The 27,994-nt window shown below is 43.5% G+C and overlaps 1 protein-coding gene across 1 annotated transcript; it reads right to left on the bottom strand.

Moving 5' to 3' along the window:
- Window positions 1-10: 10 nt before the first annotated feature.
- On the bottom strand, window positions 11-26,473 carry cacnb1 (calcium channel, voltage-dependent, beta 1 subunit). The gene is made up of 13 exons (XM_076085696.1): window positions 26,147-26,473; window positions 21,322-21,408; window positions 10,910-11,029; window positions 10,615-10,737; window positions 10,068-10,204; window positions 8,806-8,873; window positions 6,894-7,054; window positions 3,488-3,568; window positions 3,338-3,396; window positions 3,121-3,230; window positions 664-815; window positions 418-513; window positions 11-298 (listed from the first exon to the last, which is right to left on the bottom strand). The coding sequence occupies exons 1-13, from the start codon at window positions 26,234-26,236 to the stop codon at window positions 14-16; spliced, it is 1,569 nt and encodes a 522-aa protein (XP_075941811.1). The 5' UTR covers window positions 26,237-26,473; the 3' UTR covers window positions 11-13.
- Between the last annotated feature and the right edge of the window lie 1,521 nt (window positions 26,474-27,994).

The following is a 27,994-nucleotide window of genomic DNA, read 5'->3' as shown; positions in this document are numbered from 1 at the left end:
TTTCTGCTGGACTTCAGAGAGCATGTTCTTCCTCTTTCCCCTCATTGGCTACAGCACTTTCCATGTCAGGCCACATATCCATATTTCTGCGCAGGGAGGTGAGCACCTGTACCTGCAGGTTGGAGACGGGCTCAGGGGAGGCGGCCAGGGCTGCCGTAGCCATGGTGCGGTTGAGCAGCGGGTTGGGAGGGTTGCTGCTCGGGGGGTGTGTCGCCTTCCAGTACGCCTCCAGGTAGTCGGCCAGGTGTTCGCAGGCGTCCTCCAGCTGGTTCTCGTCCAGGATGATGTCAAACAATTCCTGCACATTAGAAAAATGACGATTAGGTGGTTTTACAGAACCAAAATGGATGTGTTTTTTTTCAGAAACTCTACAAAGTTTGAGATCTTTTATCGGTAAAGTCACAAAGCAGAACTCACAGGTGGGCACTGGGCCAACTTGTCTGCTGCCACCATCTGCACATTTAAGTGTTTAGCCTGGGACTTCCCCCTAGATTTGATCAGCCTCTGGAGGACCTGCAGGGAGACAACAACACTTTGTCTTCTGAAACTATGTTGCATGTAAGGGTAGGTAGGCAATTTGAATCCAGGGAAGGCATTACAGACTATTACTACATTGCCTAATTGCTAAAAAATAAATAAATCATCTGTCCTCTGTTGCCATACCTTAGGTGAGGCTATTTTGATATAGACAATGATGGGAGCCAGGGAGGTCTTAGCCAGCTGAGAAGGGTGGTTGATGGTGTCTGCATCCAGAGCGACCAGCTGGAGAGTGCGTGCCAGCTCAAAGATACGCTCAATCTCACTCTGCACCTCCGCTGAAGGCCCGGGACACAGATAAGGCACATAAATACAGCGAGACAGCAAAACGATTGCGTAAACTACCTCTCTCTTTGAGAAGATGCAGCACTGTGTATCAGCCATGAGTACATAACATACATGTTTGTACTTTATCATGCATGATTAAGATTTTAGAAAAAACAACAAAAAAAACGTATTCAAAAGCGTATGAATTAGATTGGATCACAGTTAAAGTTCCATTTATGCACAGGTAAATGGAGCAGTGCAGCATCCTCATTCTGTTGCCACCTCCCAACATTTACAATTTCCTTATGTGCGTCTGAGCTTTTTTATTATAAAAGGAGGGCGGCACTTAAGAATGAGATGCCTGTTGCACTTGTAATCAATAATAATAAGAGCACAATTTCTCACCATGTAAATAAAACCCCTATTAAAACAAATTAGGTGGAACATTAGTTGTTGTTAGCGCTAATAGGCACAGCAGTGATTATTATTATCAGGTGAACCACTCAAATCTGTGGATTGCTTGGGTGTTTTGTTTTCATTGTTCCTCAACTACAGCCTATAGGAGCTTGTTATTTAGCATTTTGAACTGTCTCTCCGTATATTTATCAGCCAGTTGATGTGTCAGGAGAGAGATTAAGACCGGAAACCAGACTGTTCCTCGCCTGTCTGGTCAAACCTCAGCGCCTCCGAGCTGTGCGCGCTGAACAACCCAGCGGCAGAGAGAGAGATAACGGGGGCAAGGCAATCTTTGGACAGACGGGGCCTGCACACATTTCAGCAGCCTCCAGAGGGCTGAGAATTAAAGCTGGAGGCAAAATGAGGAGAGTGCTCTGCAGAGTGATAAGAAACGTGAACTTTAACTCATATAAAAGAAATAGCTTGCAAGGTTTCCATTAACCTCAACAAAGACTTGGACTTTTTGCAAATTTGGATTTGGCTGCAGAGAGAAACTTGCCATGACTAGACAGAGTGCATGAGGCGAGGTCCAGCTTCTGTAAAAGTCTATCCTTGGGAATGATTGCACACATAAAAAAAAAAATCTCTGCTCATTCGTGCTCATAGTTTAGAGTCCTTTCTTTCTGTGAGAGACTAGCTGTCACACGGAAGCATGAGGAACAGAGAAACTGACAGGCAAGCAGACGAGCAGACAAACGATGTATGAGCAGATGATGAATATAGTGAGGAGAAAAGGGGAGGGTGAAGAAGGAGAGAGGCTTCATTGTTTGGTTGCAAGGAGAGCATACATACCCAGTACGTCTGAATCAATAAAGAGTGGAAGAAGAAGAAGAAGAAGAAGATAGGAGGTGGGAGAGAAGGAAGGATGGGTGGTTGAAGGGCAGAAAAGACAGGATGAAGAAAGAGAGAGGAGGCCAGATCAGACTATAAAAAGGGGAAAAAAAATACTTCACACTTTCTTTGTATGACCTACCTACATGTTCTCTAACATGGAACTACAGTATGTCAAAAATATATTGTGCAATTCTATATCCAACTATGCCTCTGCCAACCAGTCCTCTTGCAGTTTACATCCATGTCTGTCCGTCACTTCATCATTTTGTCCTGTTATTAACAAAATTTGCATTTAAATGTATGAGTTATGGCCCAAAATGTGTTTCAGTTCATCCTTGAGTTCAGGTTTGTGTCAAATATGAAGAAATTCCCTCCACCTGAGATATCACCATCACAAGACAACCGGAAAACATAGTTCGTCCAGTCACAGCTGTTGCCGGCGTTGAGGCACAAAAAGCCAGGCAGCCCTCATTACATTCAATTCATGGAGCTAAATCATGTGTTATCACCAGGATTTTAGCTGAGTATGCCCAAATTACAAAGAAATCCACATGCTTGTCGATATTTTTCTTCATGGTCTTAACCCCTGCAGCATCACAAAACACCCTTTTACTGTTTCGCATTTTGTTTTTATGTCTAAATATGTTTTTGTGTGGAATTGCAAATGTGTCTACTTTTAATCTGCAAACCAAACTGCCCCTAAAAAAAGACATTAATGAATAGATCGGATCATATTCTATATTTTCCTTATCGTCAACAAATCCCATGTAAAGACCATCTATCTATCTAAACACACAAAGCAATAAAGATATGAAACACAGATAGTGAAACGTATTTAAATGGATGTTTAGCAACATGATGTGATGAAAAAAATGCTTTCCATCGGCTTGCTCTTTACTGCTAGATTGTTTTTTTGCTGTCTGTCCAATAACAAAATAAGAGTCATTATTGTCTTAACTGGAGAATAATGGCAGATTTCTTTGGTTGTGGTTTGTGCGGAGCTGAGGCGGCTGTATGTTGTCTTACCCAGGCTGGAGCGGGTACTCGAGCGCTCAATGATGGTGTGTTTGCTGGGGTTGTTGAGGACTGAACGTTTGGCCAGGGAGATGTCCGCTGTCACCCGTGTGATGGATATCCTGAAACGGATATCCAGTGCACCAGTCGTTACCGGGTTAGAAAACAGAAACCAGTTAAAGCACAGCCTTCAGTGCATAATGGCTGTAAAGAGCAGGGGATATCCTACCTGCCCTCAAACTTGTGTTTCAGAAAGTCAAAGAGTGCTTTCTGCATCATGTCTGTCACCTGAAGACGAAACACCAGGCGTAAGACAACAAACTATGGAAGTGAAATTAGATGTAAAAAAAAAGCACATGTTGCAAGTTTTTCTCGTTACCTCATATCCTTTAAGTGACGGCCCGACTAGGATGATGGGTCTCATGGAGGGAACCACGTCATAGGGGGGAACATGCTCCATCTGGGCCAGAAAGAGACAGCACCAACATTGGGGTGAGTGAAGCAGGCATGTTGTGTCTGACCGTACTCTCAGAACAGTTCCACGAAGCTCACACCGATGTACAGACACGCATAAATCAACCCCAAACCCCTCTCTCCCCCCCCTGTGAGCGGGCAGATTGATGGATGGTGAGTTTCAGACGCCGGAGTCCAGTCGTTTTATTGACGTCCTATGAATGTTCGGAGAAAGGGATCAATTCCCCACTGAATGGCACTCTATTTCTTGGTCTGCAGTCGCACATAATTAAAGTGTCCATAATTAAACCAGACGCTAGGGTGTCAGCTGCTGCTCTAAAAAAAGGCGTCATACTTCACACTTTTCTCTTTTGTTGTGCATCTGCACTCAAGTTACAGAGCGATTGCCTCCACGTTCCCATTATTTATTGTCTTTGTCCTATTTTCAGAAATCTTTCAGAATGTAAAGAGCCTGTACTTACAGCAGTGGTTCCCAAACTTTTTCTGTCAAGACCCCCTTTGATGATATAGGAACATTGGACGACCCCCCCCCCCCCGCAACCCGACCCCAAATTTTTCTTGGTTTTTAATGAATTGCATTATAATGCATGAACTGTATAAAATATTTTTATTTCTTTCTAAAATAAGTACATATCACTTCACAGTTTATTCTTCAGTTTGTTTAACTGGGAAAAAAAATAGCAATAATAAAATATATATAAAATAAAAAATATATAAAATAATTTGTAAATACAATTAACTTAATTTCAAACAAAGTGCAAACAACATATACTGTATTTCCTCACATTGAACAGCAGGTTTTCTCAAACAATAAAATAACACAATTATGAACAAGGTGTGCAGGTCTACATGGACCATATTATTTTGTGATCATATTCCTATGTATATTCCTATTCATATATATCAATCAGTGACTGGTGTGGGCTTGCTTTGCTTTACAGATTTTGTCAAAGCGGGGTTGCTGGTTGGAGATAGCTACTCTCAGTTCATTCTCAATGTTCAACTTTGATCTGTATTTGGTCTTCATTGCAGCAACTGCAGAAAACCCTGTTTCACATAAATAGGATGTGGCAAAAGGCAACAGTATGCCCATAGCTCTTTGGCCTAGTAGTGGGTAGTCTTTCTCCACTCCAATCTTTCTCTTTCTCTGTCGCTCCGTATCTTTCTCCGTATCTTTCTCGCTCTGTGTCGCTCTGTGTCGCTGTGTGTCTCTCTCTCGTTCGCGCTCCCTCACTCTCTCTCTCCCTCGCTCGTTCGCGCTCTCTCGCTCGGGCGCGCGCTCGCTCTCTCGCTCGCGCGCGCTCGCTCTCGCTCTCGCTGGTTTTGCCACAGTCGGTCTGTGACATGAGCCGCTCTGGTGGCGTGGTTGGAACACAGTGCATGTCACGTCGGTTATTTTATATTGTTTTACCGGTGTATGTGTGCGTCTGTGTGTGTGGGTTGGTGATGAAGCCGCGACCCCCCTGTAGTACCACCGCGCCCCCCCTAGGGGTCGCGACCCCCACTTTGGGAACCACTGACTTACAGTAAGTAGTCTGTGGCTTTTTTTAAAGTCATATACGTCAAAAATCACAGAGATTTATATACAACGCCCACACACAAACACGACCCATATTTGCTGCGCCTGAACTTCAGGCTTTTTTTGTACATTATGAATCATGAAAGGAATGATTCATCTGTAAGGATTCCATAAGCCGTTGTACTCTTTAGACACAGCCTGTGTTTCAATTGAGGGGGAAACAGTCACATGTCCTCTATACCTTGTGAAGATTCAAATTGGATGTATTTTTTTTTTTTTGATCCGTATTTCAAGCACGTCCCCTCCTCCGTGTGTGCTGTGCAGCTCTTCAAGCAGGAGCTAGTGCTGGAGTGCCCCGCTCCATTACGTTACATAAAGCAGAGCAACGGAGGCTCATTTCACCTCATTTGTATTCACGGAAGCTAAAAATATAGATTTTAAAAGTTTCCAAATGGCTCTTGCGTTATAAAGGGGCAGAGCTGGAGCACCGAACACAACATAAAAGTGCTCATTGGTTTTGAATAACATGAGCACAGTGCACAGCTCAGTGTGGTGAGTAACAGGCAGGATGGTGTGCCGAATACAGATCTGGATAATAGTCCAATATTACAGTTTATTGTCCCTCTGTACAATCTGATTCTTCTAAAATACTACAACTACAGCTGCCATGTTTACAGCAAACAAAAGATATTTTATTTCCTAAAAAGGAGCTAAGATACTTAAAAACTTACAGTATATATTTCTTGGACATTATGTCAGATAAACATGGAGTTTTACATTTTAATATGCGATTATAAATAAGTATCTAGATCATCTTGTAAACATTTTCTCGGTGCAAATTTTGACCATATCCCGTACTCCAGTTTATTTTCCCTCGATGGAATCACATTATTACCAAATGCTAATGTTGAGATATTGTTATTCACATTTATCCTGCAGCCTTAACGTGTGATTTAAATTGTGCTGAAAAACCTAAAAACAGCTGATTTGTGGGCTACCGTGACTCAAATTAGCCGTCATGGCAATGAAAGCGTGTCAGGATGAGTTACTGTTACACTCTGACTAACAGGGTCTGGGATGGATCTGCACCTGCACACTGACAGCTGTGATACAAGCTCTGGGGAAATGACAGAGGCGTCACCGTGATTTATAAATGATCCTGTGACTATTTTACGCTTTAATGCATCCTAGGAAGCATTAAACGGTGCTCGAAAAATATTCTGTGGACCGGTTTCTTACAGAGGATGAGGAGTAAGAAGTTGAAATGTTAGGGGTTAGTTTTGAGAACAAACCACACTCACCGACTTCTGTTTCTGTTTAGCTGGGCCACCTACAGTATCATTCCACACAAAAGCCAGAAGAGACAAAAAACAACAACACAAAACACAAGAGCACATTTGGTTATTGACAGGCTAGGGTTAGTGGGGAGAGGAGCTGTTGATCGATTAAAACAGAGTTTACACTGACTGCCACCACTTCATTTTAAAAACAGATCAAAACTCATATGCTGCAGCCGCCATTTCAGAGTGCATCGGTTAGTTCAAGGCCTCTCCCAGCTGACAAGCACAGAAACAAACATTCAAACAAATGTCAGAGTAACCGTCGTTACCGGAGCCTGAGGGGCCAAACAGTGTTAGATTCAGGAACTACAGTAGCGGCAGGGACAGTTCAGTTGTGAGCGGTTAGTGAGCGGGGAAGAGGAGATTAGACCTCAGCACATCTTGGACGAGTAAGGGACAAATGCGGGAGGCAGGCTGGCAAGGTAAGCGAGTTCGTGGGCCCCTAATGTTACCTTCTTAAAGAAGGGCAGTCGGTGGGCGTTGGCCTGAGGGGATGTTACACTGCCTGACGTGCCCTTGGTGGAGCGAGGGTCACCCTGGGACTCAGGGGGCTCCTCGGCATCCAGGTCGAGTGGGTCAACGTCAAAGGACACGTTGGACATGTCCACGTGAGCTGATGAGGGGTAAGGGCGAGCGGCGCAGAGATAGGAACAGACAAGGAAGAAGAAAAGGAAGGGAAAGACAAGGCAAAGTAAAAGAGGATGAGAGAAGAGGAAATAATAGAAGAGCAAAAGCAAAAGGGGAAGAGTAAATAGAAGTACGAATGTGAGAAGCATCCAGAGAGAGGCATGGAGGACATTGCAAAAGACGACATTTACTGAGATCAAAAGAAGGTGGCATTGTAGGATTTAAACTGGAAACAACATTGACAAGATAAAAAAATAAATAAAAAGAACACACCAGATTATCATGGAGGACGGCACAGATGTGGGGTATAACAACATGAACAGAGAGTGGGTTCAGTGTGACGAGAAAGCGACAAAACTTGAAGTGTAGATGTGTAAAGGAGGGGCTGCAGAGGAAACTGGAGGAAAGTAGTCGATAGAAAAGAAGGAATCAAGCTGAGAGGAAAGCTGGGGTTTCGAATGAAGTGCTTGTTGGGATTATCGTTGGTGATGCACATGTGGTTGGTATGGAGGGGGGGGGGGGGGCAGACGAGGCCTGCGGGGGTAAATGGCTTTTCCCTTTCTTACCTGGAGTTGAGAGATGACAAGATTGATACCACTCGGTCTGATATATATGAGGCTACAGCTGGTTGTCTTAGCTTAGCACAAAGACTGAAAACAGTGTCAAACAGGAACAAAATCTGCCTACTGGCACCCCCAAAGCTAATTTATTGATCTCATACATACATACACTTTGGTTTTTCCACAGATTAAACAAGCAATATATGGTGTTTTAATCAGTGAGCTTCAGAGGTGCCGATGGGTGGATTTTGTTCCCTTTGAACAGAACCAGGAGTTTCCCCCTGTCCGAGCTAAACTATTAAGACATCGATCATCTAACTCTTTTCCCAGGAGAGAAATAAGGGTGTTTCTCAATATGTCAAACTTTTGCTTTAAAGGGGAACACCACCTAAATTAAGAATTCCAGTATGTTATTTCCATGGCCGAGGTAAGTGCAATCAACATTTATGAACATGAGCTGCTCCATAGACAATGAATGGGAGACTGACTTTGTGGACCCTAAGAATGTACATTTTCTTCTTTGTTTTACCCAAATGAGCTTAATTCTATTGTAGAGTTCTCAGTTGTGGAACTGAAAATGTGCCGATATACACACCATTCAGCGTCATCTATAACATCTTTTTTAACTCATGTTTACCAATATTTGTGGACTGCCTTAGACCATAGGAATAACATAAATATATGTTTTAAAATGACACTTCAAGTCAGATTAGCCCCTTACTGGAGGGGTGTATTAGACAGATGTGGTTTCTATTATACAAGTAGAGTTCAGTGGCTCTATTTGATTAACAAAAAACGTATTTTCCCCATGTTTGCACTTCCATCTCTCCTGCTGTCTCTCTGGATATCGAGAAGCAGCTCTGTGGCCGTCTCGGCAAATAGGCGATGCACACACACACTCACACACACAAGCCAGACATTCTCAGCTCTATTTCAGTCCCGTCCTGTGTGCAAATGACAGACCTAAGACCTCACTCACTTCATGCAGCAACCCACAGAGGCGCGGCGTGATTCATCATCATGCCTGACTAACTAGCCAATTAAAATCTTCATCTAAATATCAGGCCGCCTGTCTCATCTCTTTCACGCTCCGTCAGGATTGCACCAACACCCACAAAAAACACGCAAAAACAGTCACGTTTTTTGCCAGCTGACAGGGAGATCCCCTTGACCTCACCTGTGCCAGGTGGGGTGGGCCGGCGGGTTCCAGTGGCAACGTCCAAACTGGAGCTTCCTCCAGATTTACTGAAATGGGAAAAAACGGATTGCGTGGTGAAAGAAAGACGAAAACGGTAGCTTCACAATACTGAGTGCATAGTACTCATCATCTTCATATTTTTATAAGAAAAATACAATTTTAAACTGATTTTACTTATATTTTATGATACAAGTAAGCAATTGTTAGGTTTCCTCCTGCAAGAGGACACTGATCATCATAGTTTTCAGAAGACAAGGTGCCGTTGTGAGCTTTTCGTAGAGGAAAAACTAATAAATACAAAAAGTGAAAAAAAGCAGTATTAGGAGCTGTGGAGAATTTCAGTATTAAACGCATTATTAGTAGGATTTAATAACACCCCTAGTGGTGAGTAGAAGTGTCACAATAATAAATATGTTAGTCACAATATGTTTCCATATGGAATGTATTATAGGTTTACAATATTCTTACTTATAGAGGATATTATATGTTACAGTATATTAACTCATTGAATGTATTAAATCATAGAAGTATAGTCACTGTAGGTATTAAAACACTAAGAATAGTCTTGAGGGTCAGATAGGGATTCTGAGTGAGGTGTCAGACATGCAGCAGCAAATGGAGGCGACCTCATCGATGGAGGATGGGGCCAGTGGGACGGTCAAATGCCAAGCTGACCAGCAGGACAGAGAGGAGGAGTTCAAGATGTTTTGCGAGGAGCCAAGATGTTTTGCTAAGGGATCGATAATGGGAGGGGGCAGAATTCAAATGAAGCCAATCACTAATCGCCACGGAGGGTCATTCACACGTTTTATGACAGTATCGGACACTTTCCGACTCTCAGGGGATACAAAAGACAATGTTTTAGGGAGTTTACCTCAGATCACTGCAGCTCTCATTTTCAGCTAACTGGCCGCGCCGGACTGTGAGGAGATGCGTGTATGTGGTCTCTGCTCTCGAGAACATTACTATTGATAGTTAATTCAGTTTGTAAGTGAACTTTGTGTAGTACATTAAATATTGTTTTAATTTTGGACCGGGTCCAGCTCATTCTTCTGATGCGCGTGCGCAGTAAGAAGCTCGCAGCAGAAGAGTACCTGCGGCCTGCAGGCTCCTTCATCCTTTGTTCTAACCCTAACAGAGCGCTTGCACTTCAAATTGTATATCAAATCCCTGTTTGAAAAAGCTGAGTTGTCATTTGTGATGCCGATACTGTAGCTGCTGAGGGTTTTTTTCGTGGTTACCTGGAGCTGAGTCGGTTTTGTCTCATCTTCTGCTCCTGCAGCAGACGGGTGTTCTCCAGTTTGACCGGGCTGGGGATGAAGCCCACCTCACAGCCCTCCTTCACCAGACGTCCGATCCACCAGTCATTGTTGTATTTCTGCATACAGACAGGCATCCGTAACCAATGATATACCGGCATTCTACTGCTCACACACGTCAACATTTAACACTATGTGTTGAATAAAAGCATCCAAACGTATACAATTAGAAATATTTTCCAGTGCAAATTGAATTGCATTTGATGGCATTAAGGTTTTAGACATAGTTACAAACACTATTTCCATACCATATTTACACTTTTAGAAGCTTTGTTGCTAAAGCCTGAATAGGGTTTTGACAGAAGGAGACAATGCATAAAACATGATCCCTCAGTGGCTTCCCACCCACCATCACTGCCACTTTTGGTCTTCTCCCCCCAAGACCATCAAATGATTAACCTTTAGAGTTTAGGCTGAATTCGTACAAATGTGTACTCTAGACCACAAAAACTGCTCTGGAAATTCATACCTCTTTAATGTGCAAGAAGTCTTTGGCTTCGAAGGATATGGCCATGCCCTGCACAGGAACGTCATCACTGGGACCGGGGTTGTAACCAACATTTGTCCGCACAGCAAATGCCACCGGTTTGGTCTGGAGCAGTGATGGGAAAGACAGATATTAATATTTTTTTTAAAAACACCCAACTCCGAGTACAGTGTCCCCTTGACACTGATGATGATGAGATTATGCATTATAGATGACTATTAAACGAACACTGTGCAAGACGGAGGACATAGCGAAGATAAAGCAGTTGAACTCTGACCTTTGCTTTCTCGAGCGTGGCGAGGGCCTGTCTGTCGGCCTCTTTTCTCAGAGCCTCAGGGTCCTCCTCCAGGGACACGTCTGAGTCCGATGGCCGGCTGGTGTAGGAGTCTGCCGAGCCCTGAAAATGCATTACGAGTTTACATAAAGGTGAGGAGGGGAAAAGGACAACATGGCCATGACTCAACCCTTGAGGGAGCAAAACAGGAGTACACCGAGTGAAATCGCAGGATGACCTCAATGAAGTCTGGGTATATGTTTGAATGTCTGCTGTCGACAACTCGTCTTCATCTCTAGGTTTCCTGATGTTCTCCTGCTTCTTTGGCTTGTTTCAAACGAACTTTTCTCATCTTAAGAACAGTTGTGGCTCTGCCATTGCAATTTATTTGTTGTCAAAACGTCAAGACATGCCTTGAGAAGCGTAATCTACATTGACACAAAAAAGGGGCCTCGGCCTTCATATTGCATGAAAGCTGACTGCGTATAAGAGGCCGGCATTTCCACAGCAGCTCCAGTGAGGCCGAGGTGCCGAGTCTTTTTGCAACAGGTACAACAGATTTGGTGTGTGGGTGTGTCAAGTAGGGACAGACAGAAGTAGAGAGAAAAAAGTGGCCTGAGGACTGTTCATAATATTAGGGGGGTATAAATTTCTCATGAAGTGGATACAGTTTCCAACACATCCAACACTCATGCACGGTAACTTGACTCTCTGCTGCTGACCCTCATCCAGACACCCATACCACAATAAAAACCCGAGCCTCCAGTGAGCCTGCGGCGTCGGCATACTGTACCGTTCAGCAGAACAGTACAGTGAGGGAGGCAGCCTGAACATATAAAGTGTTTGAGTGTTCGACTTATGTAACAATCCCACTTATTCTCTTCTTGCTGTATTTTTTTTTACTTTCCCGCTGACAGGCTGCCTGGCGCTTTGTAGGAGGTGCTGACAAGAATGCGGACAGCTGAATGTGCCAGGCAGAAGAAGTGAGTCACTAGGTGTGGGCTTTTAAAATAGAGGTGAGAATGCACAAAGATGACATACACCATATGTAATGATGATGAACAATTCCCCTTCACATGCATAGTCAGACAACACAACGAGTGCACTCGGTGAGACACAACAGTGACGACAAACGACACACATCTCCGTTTCGATATCAGTAACTTTTGATAGCTTAGTTTGGAATATAAATTAATATAAACACAAAGTATGACCGCTCATTGCATCAGTAGTAAAGAAAAATCTTAAATAAAACCTTAAACTAGAAAAACAAAAATGGCCGCTGGTGAAAGGATAGGTAAACATTCCTGAGAATCATACCAAACATTTGATGCAATGCTAAATCAGTGCAGTACTCTTAAGTGCTGAGATTCTGATACCCGGCCCTACTCTGAACTCGTGGCCAACTTGCTGTCATTTGAATCGTTTTGCAAGCAAATGTTTCTTATTTTAAAGATCAAAAGAAATGTGAGATGTCCCGGTGGCCTTGTGGTTAAGGCGCATGCCGCATAACGACAACATCCTTGGTTTGATTTTGGCGAAAGCAAAAAAGGATGTTCTTTTCCTTGTCGGCATTCCTTATGAGAAACACCAAGTGGACCTAAAGGTCTAAACATGTATCCAGATATATCCATATAACCTAAATATATCCGGTCACGTGTTGAGGAGTGAAGCATCTTCGTGGCGCAGTCTGTGAGCCTTTATGTGTGATTAATGCTCCTCTACACCTCTGATTACCATCCACGCGTCTCTGTATGATTTCCAACGAAACACAAATGTTGATTCTAGCTCAGCCACCTGTCGTACCGAGGCGCCGCGTGACTTAGCAACAGCACACCAAATGTGGACACTCCCTGTTGCCAAGGCGATGGCTAGCTGCTACTCCTCGCGTCCTCGGGCATCCTCTAACCATCCCCACTTCCTGTTTCATTTACTCAAACACTCGCGGCGGTGCGCCCCGCATCCCACTCAGGTAGGAGGAATAATCCGGTGAGTGGCATGCAGCATCTAATGAGGACAATAACAGCCGCCCCCACTTACCAGCTGTGAGTCATCTTCTAAATCATACAAGTGCATCCCAACACGGAGCACTGACTAAGTGAAGGTTAACAAACCCTGATGGGGAACCCACGGGAATGTTTTTAGAGTAAAAAAAAAATAAAAATAAAAAAGCCGGAATGACGTCTGGAACAACCCGAGACCAACTGGCTCACTACAACAGGTCGGTGATGCAGCAAAATGTAGAAAGAGAGAGTGGGAGGGATTACTCTTGGTGTGTGTGTGTGTAAGTCTGTCTCATCCAGTTGATTCACGTCACACATAACCAGAGGAAAAAAACAGTCAGGGAAGGAAGAGACCGAAGAAGGATTGATGGATTCATGCGCACAGACACAATCGTCAATATTTCATATTTTTAAAAAAAAGGTGCATGTGAACAAGGGGAGTTAAAATAGCAACTGATCAATAACCTCTCTGCACCCTTCCTCTCCTGAAACCCTTTCGGAACATGTTGATAGACTGAGCGAGCCACTGAACACATTTCCTCCACCTTTTCTTTCTGGCACCCTCCTTCCTTCCCTCTCTTCTTATTCTCCTCTCATGTCATTGGGTTGTGTCTCTAATTTAGCTGCTTGCTTCACTTCACATACAGCTCCTGTTCAAAATAGCTACAGGCCACCTGATGGCGGAGCTTCCTTCCTATTGGCAGTGCCAGACTAGAGACCCCATAGCAGTGTCATCGTAACCATCTCTGCAGCTTAATCCAGGCAGCCCGTGAGAGCTGCGTCTGGAAGGAGATAGAAAGAAGATATAGGAATAAAATAGTGAATAAAATAACATGAAGGGAAATCGACGTCGGGGATAAAAGCTTTTCAACAGGTGATCAATGATTTTCTCACGTAGTGCGAGTTACAGCTGTGAGCTCACAGCCTGGAGGATAACACAGCAGTAACTACATCAAACAAAACAGTATACGGCCTTTGGGGAGTTGTTTTCCCAAAGGGAAATATCCATGTTTAACAAGACTACCAAACTGAAACGTTTCTATATAGTTGATAAAATCCAAACTATGCTGCATTGTCACAGAGCACAGAAGGACAAGAAAGGGTAAAACACAAGACAGGTGCAGGAGGTGAAGCTCAGTAATCATCCCGAAAATTAACCGACTGTGCTTCCTCTCCATTTTCTGCACGGTGGCTGCCACTGTGATGAATTTGCACCTCCTTAGCATTTGATATTAGATAAATGGACGGAGGAAAAAAGAGAGCAACAGAGCGGAGAGGGGGAGTAATGGAATAAGGAGCGAGGGCGGGCCAGCAAGAGAGAAGTGCTTTGAATAATGGGTGTTAAGAAAAGAGTCACCCTGCAGAAGGGAAATTAGTTAACATTGTTTCTTCTGATGCAATGGCACCAATGTAAATGGTTTCAAGAAAAAGGGGAAATTTAAAAAAAAAAGGGAGTTGGATTAAGTAAAACGTTACATACAGCGGCATAGAAATGATCATGGAAATACTGAAGCAGCATGACACGTTTCCCTCTCTTTAAGATCGTTATAAAACAGGAGGAAATGATCACCTCCGTGTCTTCCTGTTCTTATCACAGATAACAAGTCAGAGGTCAAAGATTTTAATATGCTGCTGATAAACAACAGAGAAGTGATAACCACCTGAGAGCTAACGCACACTGCGAACCCCTCATTAACAAGATAAAAAACACATTCATACTCATCAGCTCAGATAATGTGACACAAATAAAGACAATTAAATATAATTGTCTTTATTTGCTTTATCGCCGAGTCTCCTCATGCCCAATGTCGAATATTTCAGAGAAGAAGAACACAACATCTCATCTCAAACAATTGAGGGCTAAAAAATGTGAGATTATTTCAGCAAAGACAAGAGCAGGAAAAGAAAATTAGAATAAATGGGGACGAAAAGGGGAAATACGTCTCGCAAAACCGGCAGACGGAGGCTACAAACTGAGGAATCACAAAGGACAGACGTCCAGTCAGACGCTAAAGGCCGGTGGCTGTAAATGGTCATCCTCCTTTTATCCGTCACAGCAGAGTCATGGCAACCAGCTGGACAGTGTGGAGATGACTAAAAAGACGACTTAGGGGCTGAATTCACCGGAAATCCCCATTTTCACAAACAAGCAAAAGAGAGACCAATAGCAAGTTGCTCCTTATGGATTATTTCATAAGTAGTAAGGTTCAAAACCACACCTCACCACGCAACATCTTATATGAAGCAGAGCTAAAATAATTAGTCAATCAGCTGTAAATCATATATTTTACCTTTTAAGCACAATTGCCAAAAAGCTGTGGTTCCATATTTGACAGATTTATTGATAATGAAACCATTATTAAGTTAAAAGTTGCAGCCATAACATGAAATGATAATCAATGGAGCAAACTGCGTTCAACTGTTACGTATTAAATTAAATAACAATAATTTTGTTTCATTTCACAACAGCGCGTGATAAACAATCATCACAATACAATTCCAATGAAAATGAAATTGGATTCGCCCTAAATGCAATAATTGCAAAAAAATAATGGGAAGCCAACAACAAAAAAATGTATCATTGTAAGGCAAACACAGCCACGTTCACTAAGAAGCTCAATGAAGATCCAGCCGAGGCCCCTTTGGGACAGGGGGACAGCGGTGAAAGAAGCCCCCCTGAAATGGCCACAGTGCTGGGACGGCCGGGCAGGCAGTGCACATAGCAGCAGAGGCAACCGGTGGGACTGGAAGTCTAATTAAAAACACAGCGCCTTTCCAGCAGCTGTGGGCCGGCCCAAAATGGAAATCACACTGAGGAGAGAGCAAAGAAAGACGCAGACCAGGAGGTGAAGCGCTGTCAGGACACGGGGCGGCAAGTTGTATTCTCCCGTCGTATCTCAGAGCAAAAGTGTCTGCTGAACTTTCAAACCTCGATCCAGATCCACAAGCTCACAGAGAAACTCACACACAAACCGCCTCCAGTTCAGTCAGACGCAGCGAAAAAGCTTATCCAGATCCTTCTTACCATGACGGGCCTTTGAATCCTCTCAGTCCTCTCCATACCTCGTTTGCCACGCTCGCCACACCAAGGCAAACCAAGGGGGCAACGCCGGAGTCCACAGACAGAGTTATGTGTGTGTGTGTGTGTGTGTGTGAGAGAGCTAGCAGTTACTAGTCTGAGTATCTGTCTGTTAGCTTGACAAGTGTAGAAGAGTACATGCGTGTGTTTGTCAGTGTGTGTGTGTGTGTGTGTGTGTGTGTGAGATAGGAGAGAGAGCCAGAAAAGAGTGCCGTATGTGTGAGAGTAGGAGAGCGCTCTCTTAACCTCCAACCCCTTCACACACACACACACACACACACACACACACACACACACACACACCCCCACCTTCACAACCCATAGGAACGTGAACCTTGTGTAGAGGAAGGGAGCTGAAGCTGACTGGGGGTCGGGTTGCAGGACTTGTGCTACATTTGCAAACTGGGGAAATATATTTAGCCCCGGCCGGGCAGGAACAGGGACATGAACGCACCGAGACCCAGAAGGAGGCTTGGTATGCAGCCGTCAGCCATTCAATGGCCTGACTGACGTGGGAGAGGGCTGGGGCAGTGCCCAGGGAAACCCCCCCCTCCCTTCTCTCTCTCTCTCTGCTTCATTCCTCCCAGCCTCTGAACCGACATCATTCTTCCCAGCCCCTCTCTCTGTCTCTCTCCCGTAAAAAGGGTATCAGAGGAGGGATTAGGGTTAGATGTTGGCCCTGATCACCCAATTTGATTCGCTTCTTGATGATTCGGTTACATCAGATACCAATGTTGCATAAACGGCTTCTCAGAATTTCAACGTGTCGGGTCAGTTGTATTTATAAGAGGCTTTACAATCAGTACAACATAGGAGACCCCCTGTCCCTTGAATTCAAACAAGCGTTAAGTGCACATCATCGGCTTAATTGTAAACAATTCCTGGTTATAAAACTACGGACCAAGGACTCATTTTCTTTAGCAAATGTAAGACATCTAAAACATGCCATATCTATATTTTGTATGCCCACGTGTCAGCACAAGAGGGCAGAACCTGAAAGTCTGTTTACTAATTAATTTGCATCATTCGTGTTGTGATCGCTACTAGCGTTAGCTTCCCACCTTTTTGAATAACTTGATTTCCACAAAGTAGACATTTTACACATCACGCAGCCCTAACTGACCCACAACCCCTGTCAACACACAACATCTAGCGTAGATGTAGACATTTTTACACAAATGCAAAGATCGATCTCAGGATTATAAGAATCCATATTGGATCATTCAAATAAAAAACGTAATTAATCAGATTTATTTTGAATTCAGCCCTAAAAGGGATTATTAGGTGTACATATGTACCAATTAGGTGTTGCGTATCATTTATTTCTTGTGCACTGACTGCAAAAAGTGTATACTCTGAAAATGAGCCTACTGTGTGGACTTGGCACAAATAAAAAAGGTAAAAGGAGGGAGGTCTACAGGCAAATATGTGTGTTTGGAGGGGTGGTGTGTCCACTAGAGGGCGAACTCTGACACAATTCTCCAAAGCCACACACCTGACCTCCTCCTCCTCTTTTGTATGATGACAACACAACCAGCTGGGGAAGGTGAATAAATGGAGAGCTGCCAGCAGACCCACCAGTTATAAAGTCCTTGTGCGTTCAAACACAGCAGCAACTGGGGCCTCTGCTGGGTTCATATGTCAGAAGAGACAGGAGGACAGCTTGTCTCTTTGCAGCATCTAGACCCTCGAAACCTTTCACATATGCCAGCTAAATCAAGACACAATCTGGTCTACGGAGCAATGGGGGGGGGGGGGGGGTGTTTAAAATGCGTCTTTATCACCGTTTCTTTTTGAATATGTGTAATATGTGAAAGCTGCTTACATGGAGACCGAAAACGGCGTCAGCAAATTGCGGTTACATTTCCAGGGACTCTTGCACATAATGCATGGGTTGCAAGTATGGCAAACGTGTTCAAAGTAACGCAAGAGCAAATGATCTCCTGTTGCAGATAGCAGATTGAATGTTGCAAATTTAGGGGAAAAGGGGCATAAGGGGCATTGCAGATTATGGCTGGCTCCTTAATCTCTGGGACAATAATTGTACAAACGGGTTTTAATTGATTAACAGATTTAATATGAGCTGTTGTTTGCTGCATGCCAATTTAGAGGCTCAATCGTCCACATTTTAGAGTAGAGCCTCCAAGATTCCACCACACATTCAATTCATGAAATATACAAAGCCAGAGATAGAAAGAAAAAACACTAAAGGTATTTTTGCAGACATATCTGAGGCATTTGACACAGTTAACCATCATATTCTTCTTCAGAAGCTTTCACATCTCTGAATAAGAAACAATGCACTGCTCAGACTCACCAGATAGACAGCAGTTGGTATGGTATAATGGAGCCAACAGACCCTTCACTAAGCCCCGCCCCCTGCTGCTCCTCCATCAAGCTGTCAGAGCTACCATTGAGCCCACACGGTCACTTACTGCACTCCCAAAACCAGGGAGAACCAGACATAAGGGTCTATAATATGCATTTGAAGGATATATCCAGGGTGTCAAACTGATTCAGCAGTGAAAACCGGTACAAAATAAAAATAAAGAACCACTAAAAGTGAACCACCATATCACCTGGCAATCGAGAGAGTAAAACACGTTTTTTCGTGTAGTACGCAAATTACTCATCCCCATGAGTAATTTGCGTACTACACGATGTCTTGGTATTCTGCTTGATGTATCCTTATCTTGGAAACCTCATATCAGGGCCATAACCACAAAGTGGCCAAGACTATTAGCATACTAGATAAATCACGTCCCTTGATCAACACTGAGGTAGCTCTTATTCTATGTTATTTAATGGTTTGTCTGTATATCAATTATTGTAATACAGCTTGTGCCAACTACCCAATCACACCAAACTTGAGCCCGTATACCATTTTCAGAAACGAGCACCAAGAATAAGTTGTTTTGTACGTCGTACATTTTCTGCTCATTTGTCTTATGAAAACTCTTACACCATATCACACGAGTGCATGTTCTCAGTACAAAAACCTATAAGGTGCATGTGTGTGTGTTCTAGTATGATAAAGCACAAAGAGCAGCTGTGACTCAGGAGGTAGAGTCTTACAGCTTCTAATCGGAAGATCGGCGGTTCCATCCCCAGCTTCTCTGCACGTGGAAGCATCTTCGGGCAAGATACTGAACCCCCCAATTGCTGCTGAAAGCTGCGACATCGTTGTGCGAGTGTGTGTGAATGATTGGATTAGATCCCGACGAACAGTCTGCACCTTGTATGGCAGCCTCTACCATTATTGTTTACTGTACGAATGGGTGAATGTTGACATGTGTGAAGCGCTTTGAGTGGAAGAAAGGTGCTGTATAAATGCAATTTATAAGATGGCAAATATTTAAAATTTGCAGTAAAAATCTTTTTTCCCCCACATACTCAACAGCAGCATACATGGTATTTATACACGGTACCTATTGTACGCAGCATGTAGCAGACAGTCTCTGACGGAAGACGTGTTTTTGTTGAACTCAACACACAAACCAGCACTGCACAAACATGTAGGCTGCACCCACACACACACACACCCACACTAACACAAAACCCCATCTAAACATCCTCTCCTTCGTCTCTCCATCCCACTGTGCCTGCACACAGAGGGAGATTCAGTGGCCCGGTTGCCATGGAAACCAGGCCGAGTGTACCAGCCAGCTCTACCGTTGGCTGATTGTGGCTCTCGTGTATTTCTGTGTGTGTGTGTGTGTGTGTGTGTGTGGTGAATGAGCCTGCTCTTGCGTAGGTGTGTGTGAGACTGTAAAGCCTATACAGGGCTCTGCTTTGCGTTGTTCAAGGGGGAGACTAAAAAAGGCTGTATGACCAAAACCTATAGAGCGCCTGTGTGCTTCTTTTTGTCTGATTGAAGCCAGTTTTTTTTAAATCTTAACATGGTTTGAGAAATTGCGTTCACGTAACACTTCTAAATCAATTTTTGGTTCATGTGCAGCATTTCAACTGTTTAAAATGCCAGCTCCTTCCACTGCTGCACCTCGACGAGGGAAATGCTGCGCAACAGCACGAGACAGGAGAGGACATTTATCTGAGGACGCAGGTAATGAGTTCCTTATACAGTGCGAGTGATTATGAATCCCGCCTAACCTGCAGGCCCCCAGTTCACGTGGTCCTTCAGCAAAAGAGACTCGCAGAGTTAATGAAGGACAAGGCAGTGGGAAGGGTGATGCGTGTAGGCGAGGATGCAGCTGACCTTTAGAAACCACAGGAGAGTTCAACTCCTTGTTCACCAACAGCGAGCGGATTTTCTTTTCTTTTTTTTGTCTAAAGCAAACCCATACTGAAAAGGTAAATGTCATTCAGCAAAGGGGCAAATCATTTCCTCTCCCAAATGAAGAGTTCAGACAGAGGGACTCATTTACCTGCCACACAGCGTGGCTTTGAGAAATGTCATGTCCACACCGGACTGCGGCGCGGGGTCGCGGGCGTGCGATGCTTTAACCCGATGCTTTAACCCCTGAAACTCCCAGAGAAGAGGAAGTGTTCCTGTCTGACCAAGAGAGGCTTCTTGACCCATTCTTAGCCAAAACATTACACTGGACAACTGACTACTACGACTTTGTAGCTCTTTCTGACAGAGCCAATGGGATGCATCTACACCGACAGACCAGGGGGGAGGCAGGGTCAGGGGGTAGTAGTGTGGGGCTGAGTGTTAGACCTGGGGACTAATAATTACCATCAGTCTCTGGAGGAATCTCTGCTGCGCGTCTCTCAGCTCCAACTCTGTGACAATAAAGCAAGCCGTGTAGCTGTAGTCACAGGGGTTTTACTGTTGTTACCAGGGATGCTATTGAAGCCATCTAAGTGTGTGAGATACAGTACAATATGTGGGCTGCCTGTGACAAACACACAGGTGAAGAGAGAGAAAGATACGCCTTTCAAGAAAAGAAGTTTTACTCTTTTTAAAAAGGTGCAGAAAGTTAACATTATACTTATTTGTTAAGCCTCCTGTGAGCTTCTGACTGCATTACACTCAGAACATAAGCCTCATATTGTGACTGGCTCATGGAATTTTTGCGAGATAAATGAATCAATTATCAATGTGATTACTTTTATGTTTGATCTACTAATCGATCAATTATCTAATCGTTTCAACTAATGTAAAAGTTGGATTTGAGAGAGGAATTAAAAGTCATAAATAATGATTAAACTACTATATCTATTTGGAGCCGCTTAATCCCCAGCATTGAAAGACCTCACTTTGACTCCATTAAACTTTCGTATGACTCTTCATTAAATAAAATGAAGCCGCGCCTCAGTCGAGCACCTGGATTAGTGGTCTGGAGGAAGGATTAAGTGTGAAATGTTACCTGTCGGACAAAGCTGTTGGAGGTGGTGTCAGAGGAGGTGCTTCCATCTGAGCGCTTGAATCGGCTCTTCCTCTTGCCGTACTTTCCCTGCAAATGAAGAGGTTGGAGGGCAAGGGAGAGGAGAAGTTGGAAAGAAAGAGAAAAAAACACAAAAAGTTTAATTGAGTTGCTCCATAATAACTTAAACCTCGGGGGAAGAGCATGACAGCAGTTAACATTCGGCGTAGCATTTGCAAAAGCTTCTGAATATGATCAGGCAGTCAGATGGAACCAGAGATCCAGCAGCACGAGTCCCAGACTGAGGAGGAAGTCGGCCAGAGTAAAATGTGTCCATGAGCAGCCTTCGTCACTGGTCGTCATCGTGTTCTGATGCAAACTGGGACCTTTGTAATCTGATTGGCAGACCCCGAGCAAATGGCCTATCTGGGTTGGGCAGAGGCCACACATCGCATTATGAGACCGCCCTGGTTATACATTGCCATGGTTATACACAATGCCGACTAATCACATTTGTAGGAGGCTCATCAGGATGCTGACTGCGTTGTTCTTTCAGCATTCAAAAAAGAAGAGAAACTGCTGAGATAAAGCTTAGAAATAAAAATCCAACATTAACATATAGAACGTGGCCCTGCAATAGTCTGGGCCCTGTGACAATCTGGCGACCTGTCCAAGGGTGTACTTCGCACAATGTTAGCTGGGATCGGTTTGTCCACAACTGTTCACACACACACACACACTTGCTTTTGGTAAACCAACCAACCCCCAATACTCTAACCTGCACACACATCCTGTCCACCTTTGTAAACATTGAATATTACCGAGCAGCTGCTTCAAACCCTGTCCACGTGTCCGTGTTGTTCTTGGATCAACAGGAAAGATCCAGTGACGGGTTAACATCCCGCCAACAGTGATCCCTCCTCGACTAAGTATTTCGTCATCTCTTTCACATCATGTACGACAGGACGGAGCGAGGCCCTGAGATGACTGAGGCCGCCCTGCCTGCCTTTAAACAAACGTTACCTATCACAGATTTAACAAAAACACTGCTGGCCGAGAGGTTTCCAGTGGTAACAGATAAAAAGAAAAATCAGTTTTGAGCTCAGGAGTTTGTATGAATATATTTTAAACCTCCTGTAGCGCAAAAAATAAAATATTTAGCCCTGTGACGCCATGCTTGATTTACTGCTGCTGATGAACACAGCAGGAACGTCCACAGCAAACCAGCTGTGAAATACCCAACAACTACTGTGTCGCAAACTTCTGCAAGTGTAGTTACTGGCTTTTAATGTTGAACTCGAGGCGATGACGCATGTGAAAAGATGTTACTGGGCAACTGTGCTTGGGGGTTCGGTGCAACTGATACTAAATAGATGACATCACTGCTGGCACATGTTTCCCCTACACTGCAACGTAACTTTGCACAACGGTTTGTACGAAAAGTTATTCCGCATTATTCATGCGTTCTCCAACAAATGTCGAGCAACACGTGTTAAATTCAACTCGTTTCATGCGTACAGTCTTTTCAAAATAAAAACCTTTCTATGGTTTACACACATCAGGGTATACTTTCAACGTAATGACAACTGATCACAGGCTTTTGCTTTTACACCTGGAATACATAACTAGGGATGCACCAATCCGACTTTTTTCTGTTACGATACCGTTACCTGGGCTTTGGGTATCGACCGGTACCAAGTACCGATCCGCTACAATGTTTCATTACAAAGCTCTATGCCTCACTGTGTGGAAGTTTCATGTCTAAGGCAGCGCCAGGTTTAAACTTAAACATTGCTTTAACTTTGTAACACAATGTAACAACTAAATAAATAGATATAAATGTACTGAATTGGTATTTGTTAAAATAATAGTATCCGGTACCAGATCTGCCTATCACCGATAAAACAATAGTCACATATCTGTATACACTGTACCAGTACTGGGCAGAGAACAAGGACAAAAGACAGAGTCAGCTTAAGTCTTAAAAAACACACCAAAAGTTCAAATGGCCAGTATGAACACGAGGAATAATTAAAGTAAAAATCTGTTTCAATGTTTTCATGGACACCTAGACTAATGTTTTAAGACAGACTTGAACAATAGTAAATATATACATTTTAAGAATGTAGCCAATATGTAAAGATCACATTGACACCCGGCTAAGATCGGACCACATGTGAACCAGACCTCCTCCAGATGTCGACGGGCCAATCCAATCACATTCTGATTGCCATCCATTCTGCACTTGCATTAACATGTGTTTCACCTCATACAGATAGGATATCCATACAAATCTCTGGTGTACATGTCTTACTCACCATCCTAATTGCTAAGATCTGAGGGAGCAACATGACCACGCAATCAAACGGGTTGTAAACAGGCAGGCTGCACCAAACAGCTGGGAAGGTAACAGGAAAGACTATGAGCCTGAACAAGCAGGCAGCCATGAAACAAGCAACAACAATCATCGCAGACTCTCAACATCCTCTATTTTCCTCTGCAATCAGGAAGAAGACTCCGTGTGCCAAAGTGTAAAAGCAGCCGCTTGAAGCTATCGTTAGTTCAAGCCTCCATCAAGATGCTTATCTCCAATAAATCCTGTGCAGTAAATACACAGGCACTTAAGCACTTTACTCTGCCGTGATGTGAAATGTCTCTTACCGTATGTTTTAGGATGATTTAAAACAGATTTTAGCAATGTCCCCTATCCATCTATCAAAACAAATTCTCAGTTCAGTTATATAGTCTGAACCACATTCATAAGAGCTAAACAAAGACGAAAATTAAGGAATTTAGCTCCAAGTTGAACCAGTAAGTAACTCTGCGAAGCCTGAATGTCGACAATAGACAGTTTAAGTAATCAATTGTCTGTTCACCTTGCTTTTCATTTGCTAATATGTGACTTGGATGACATGATCAGACTGTAGATGTTTGCCCTGCTTGAGCTGTTGCTGTGCCACCAGGTATCTCAGCAGTTAGACCGGCAAATAAAATGGTATCATAAATGATGAGAGACAAACATTTTTTTTTATAGGATGTTCAGGTGATAGTGGCGGGGGCAAACGTATACTCTGCTGTTCACAAGTTCACAATTACATTAAACATCAAGTGTGTGTGTGTGTGTGTGCACGAGTTTTTAGCGGTCTCTACCATCGGAGCCATGATGGGGCGAGTTCCTGTCAGCAAAGGGCAGAGAAATGCCAGAGGAAGTAGGGAGGGAAGGCTTCCTGTTGGTAAAGATCCTCCCTGATTAAGTGTATAATTAAAAAGAATGTTGTGTGTGTGTGTGTGTGTGTGTGTGTGTGTGTGTGTGTGTGAGCAGGGGGCTCTAAACTAGAAAGCAGGGAGCGTGATGGGGTGCACGATACAACGACTGTAAAATGTAAACCACATCACACTCGTTCACCCAGAGCGCTCCATACATTCTGCTGAGGGAGATCAACACTGATCTGCAATCTGACGGCGGTCAACAGGCACCATCTCTAATCTGAGCGACCCTCGGGCGGAATTTGGATCAGTTCTTCAGTCTTCTTCAGGATATTAGAAATGCGGTTCCCTGCTCGTCTCTCCACGGCAGAGTTATAAATACATATACCAGCATGACCTGCTGCAGGTCTGCATGAACTTTATATCGAATTGATCAGAGGTGTCACACACACACCGTTCCCCGCTGCCTGGCACAAAGAGGGGGGTCCATCTGTTTCTCACCACAGCCTCGCAGCAGATAAAAATATGATTTCTAAAAACAGATAGGAGGAGGTGAGATGGTGAGAGCAGGATGGAGATGGTGGGACATTCAAAGTGGATGCAGAGGGAATCTGGAGAGCTGGGAAGAGAGAGGAGCTTGGGAGGAGTGGGAGTAAAAAGGAGAGAGCAGGATTTGGCATTGTTTGAAGCGTTGGTTGTCTATGACAGGGTGTTTCTTTTCTTTCTCTTTTTTTTCCTTCTCCAGAGAGACAATGACTGAGCTCAGTGTGGGTGTGTTGTTCTTTTTTCATCCATTTAAAGTGTTATGACTAAACATGCCCACAACATCATGCCACTTCCTAACAGCCACAGCCTATTTGTAACTGGAAAAATAGTGTCACCAACGAAAGTTTATGGATCAAATTGTATATAAAGGAGGGGGGGGGGGGGGGGATAAATCACTTCACCAAATTTAATTTTTGAGGGTGGATTAGGGCGTTAAAGAATATAGTTCCTCCAGATTGAAGAACAGATGTGATGTCAGATGCAAGACTCAAAAACCAAAAACAAATGAATTACTTTCATGTAAGGTTTGAAAACTTTGCCTCATATTCTTTTGTGATTCGTGCAAATTTAAATAAAATCATCTCTCCTCCAGCTAGAAACGTCAACATTTAGTGTATCATCTACTTGGTTAATTAATGATTAATTAAACAAAGGCGTGGTTTTCGTAAGGACCCAATGAGGGATAGCAAAAAAAAAAAAAAAAATACAAGCGTTACATCATATCCTCGCATACGGTTACACATATGGAGACTTATTAATACCAACACTACATCAGGCTGAGGGCGGAATTATAAAATCTAAAGAACATGAAAACTACAGCCTATCATCCATTTTTGATTCCTCTTTAAGAGGAGGAAGAAATCAGATACAATCCAGGCTTGAATCAGTGCAGCGTTCAGACCCACGAAGGCAAATGAGGCGACTTAATTGCTGAACAACCTGTTAATCCTCCAGGAGTGAAACAGCTCCACCGTCATCGCATCCACTATGAATGCCCGATAGTTCACGCGCAGTCTTTTCATTGGACCGTGATGATTTCTCTGCTTTTCTTCCGTTTCTGCTCCTTGCCTCTTACCTGTGTTTGTGGATGATGGTCGAACATGTCCATTTGGATCTCCTGGGTTGAGGTCGAAGGCGTCCTGGACATACTACTTTTCTGTACCATTGATTTAACTTTTTAAAATCTATTTTCAGTTTCGAGTGTTTATGAAGGTGTCGACAGACTCATCTTCTTTTTTTTCTTCTTTTTTTTTTTAAAGGAGGGTGAAGCCGCTGATGTGTCTGAGCTGGCTGGTAAAATAATGGCAACAGCTGCCTCCTTCCAGCCTATAGCGTTACACACTGGCGCACCAGGCTTTTACACCAGAGTCAAGCCAACGAAATGACGCACCGACATATCCGGTTAGTGCTTTCAAAATAAAACATTTGGCAGAGTAAACTAAATAGTAGCGGAGGGTGTGATTTTACACTATATTGAAGACGGAATCAATCGATTTTCTTAAAACAGCCATCAGGAAACATAAGCCTACTTATGTTTATCAGCCTCTATAGACTTTATGAATATCTCAGTTGGCTATAGTTTTTTCCTTTTGCACAATGCACATTTGAATAGAAGCTGCAACAGTGGAAATGTAGGAGCCAATCAGCCTCAGTCACACACATGACAAAGCAATCACAAAAACAGTTGTTAGAAGGCAGCAAGGCCTAAAATCTATACAAAATATAATGTTCCGACCATTAACGTACACGTTAATACACATAAGTCATATTGTACTGTATATCGCCATTGCCACTGCGGTATGTAACTATCCCGTTAGTCTGCAGCTTACCAAATAGGAAGGAAGGAAACACTCTTGAGTTCTATTACTGATAACCACTCAAATGCAACACACGTTTCCCTTCATGACATTGTTTTTTACAATGAATGTCAACTTTAATTTGGCCTTTGTCCTATGATTTTTCACAGGTTTATTATTGCGAAATCAACGAAAATATTATAGTAGTAATATCAAAAGCAAAAGTAATCCTGGCCTAACAGGTTACAACTGAGGTCTTCGAACACCTGCGCTTTCATTTTGAAGGCGGATTCCTCTTCTCAGCGGTACGCTTCTGTCTCGCTCTGTCTGTCTTGACGTCGTTTCTCGCTCTTGTGTTGCGCTCGACAGACTCCAGCTGGGAGCCGAGGTCCACGCCCCACTGACCAGACCCCACCTTCGCTTATCGATTGATGAAAGAACAACAGAGCCGCCGTGGTGATGGAAGCGGCGAGCGTGGACAGGCTGTCGGGTCGAGCCCCTGGGGCCCGCAAGAGGCCCTGAAGGGCTGCGAAACATGCCAGGAATTATAGATATGTACAGTTTAAGCCCCGGGGTGTGCCCCAGATGTTCAAGCATGGCTCTGGTGGATTAAGAGAGCAAAAATAAATGTTCCCATCTGGGATTATATTAACTGAATTATGTTAACTTCAAAAGTTAAATATGGATTAAATCAGGAAGGATGGCTCTGTGCAACTACAGCAACAACAGCAAAACTTCTAACTTCTTAAATATAAAAATAGTAAAAAATAGAAAAAACTTTGTGCGGATCTAGAAAATGGTGACCCACAACCAAACAAAAATGAATTCAAATTCAAACCTGCTATCACACTCAAATTTATTGACAGGTCCTTCATGAGTCACAGCTGTAAACACAACAGTAGCGACATTCAGTTTCCGGTGCTGAGGCGAATTTGCGTCTGCTCACTGCGGAAGGATGCTGATGATGAGAGCGTGGAGGACTCAACCCAACAACAGTATTCAGATCAAAGTAACAATACCACATTGTAGAAATACTCCACTACAAGTAAAATCCCTGTATCCAAAATGTATCTTTAGTAAAATTACAATGTACTTAAAGTATCAAGAGTAAAAGTGCTCCTGATGCA

Source organism: Anarhichas minor, unplaced genomic scaffold, assembly GCF_050575085.1.
Source record: "Anarhichas minor isolate MPS153535 unplaced genomic scaffold, ASM5057508v1 ptg000007l, whole genome shotgun sequence".
Taxonomy (NCBI): Eukaryota; Metazoa; Chordata; class Actinopteri; order Perciformes; family Anarhichadidae; genus Anarhichas; species Anarhichas minor.
Note: the sequence above shows the minus strand (reverse complement) of the source record. Positions and strands in the feature narration are given on the sequence as shown.

Bases quoted from the DNA above. Each gene is read 5' to 3' on its own strand.
- cacnb1 (XM_076085696.1), bottom strand. From the start codon at position 26,236: ATGGTACAGAAAAGTAGTATGTCCAGGACGCCTTCGACCTCAACCCAG. The intron at 11,030-21,321 runs GTAACATTTCAC...ATGCATTTTCAG, and splicing joins CCAACAGCTTTGTCCGACAG to GGCTCGGCAGACTCCTACAC. The intron at 3,397-3,487 runs GTAACGAGAAAA...TTTCGTCTTCAG, and splicing joins CGTCACTTAAAGGATATGAG to GTGACAGACATGATGCAGAA.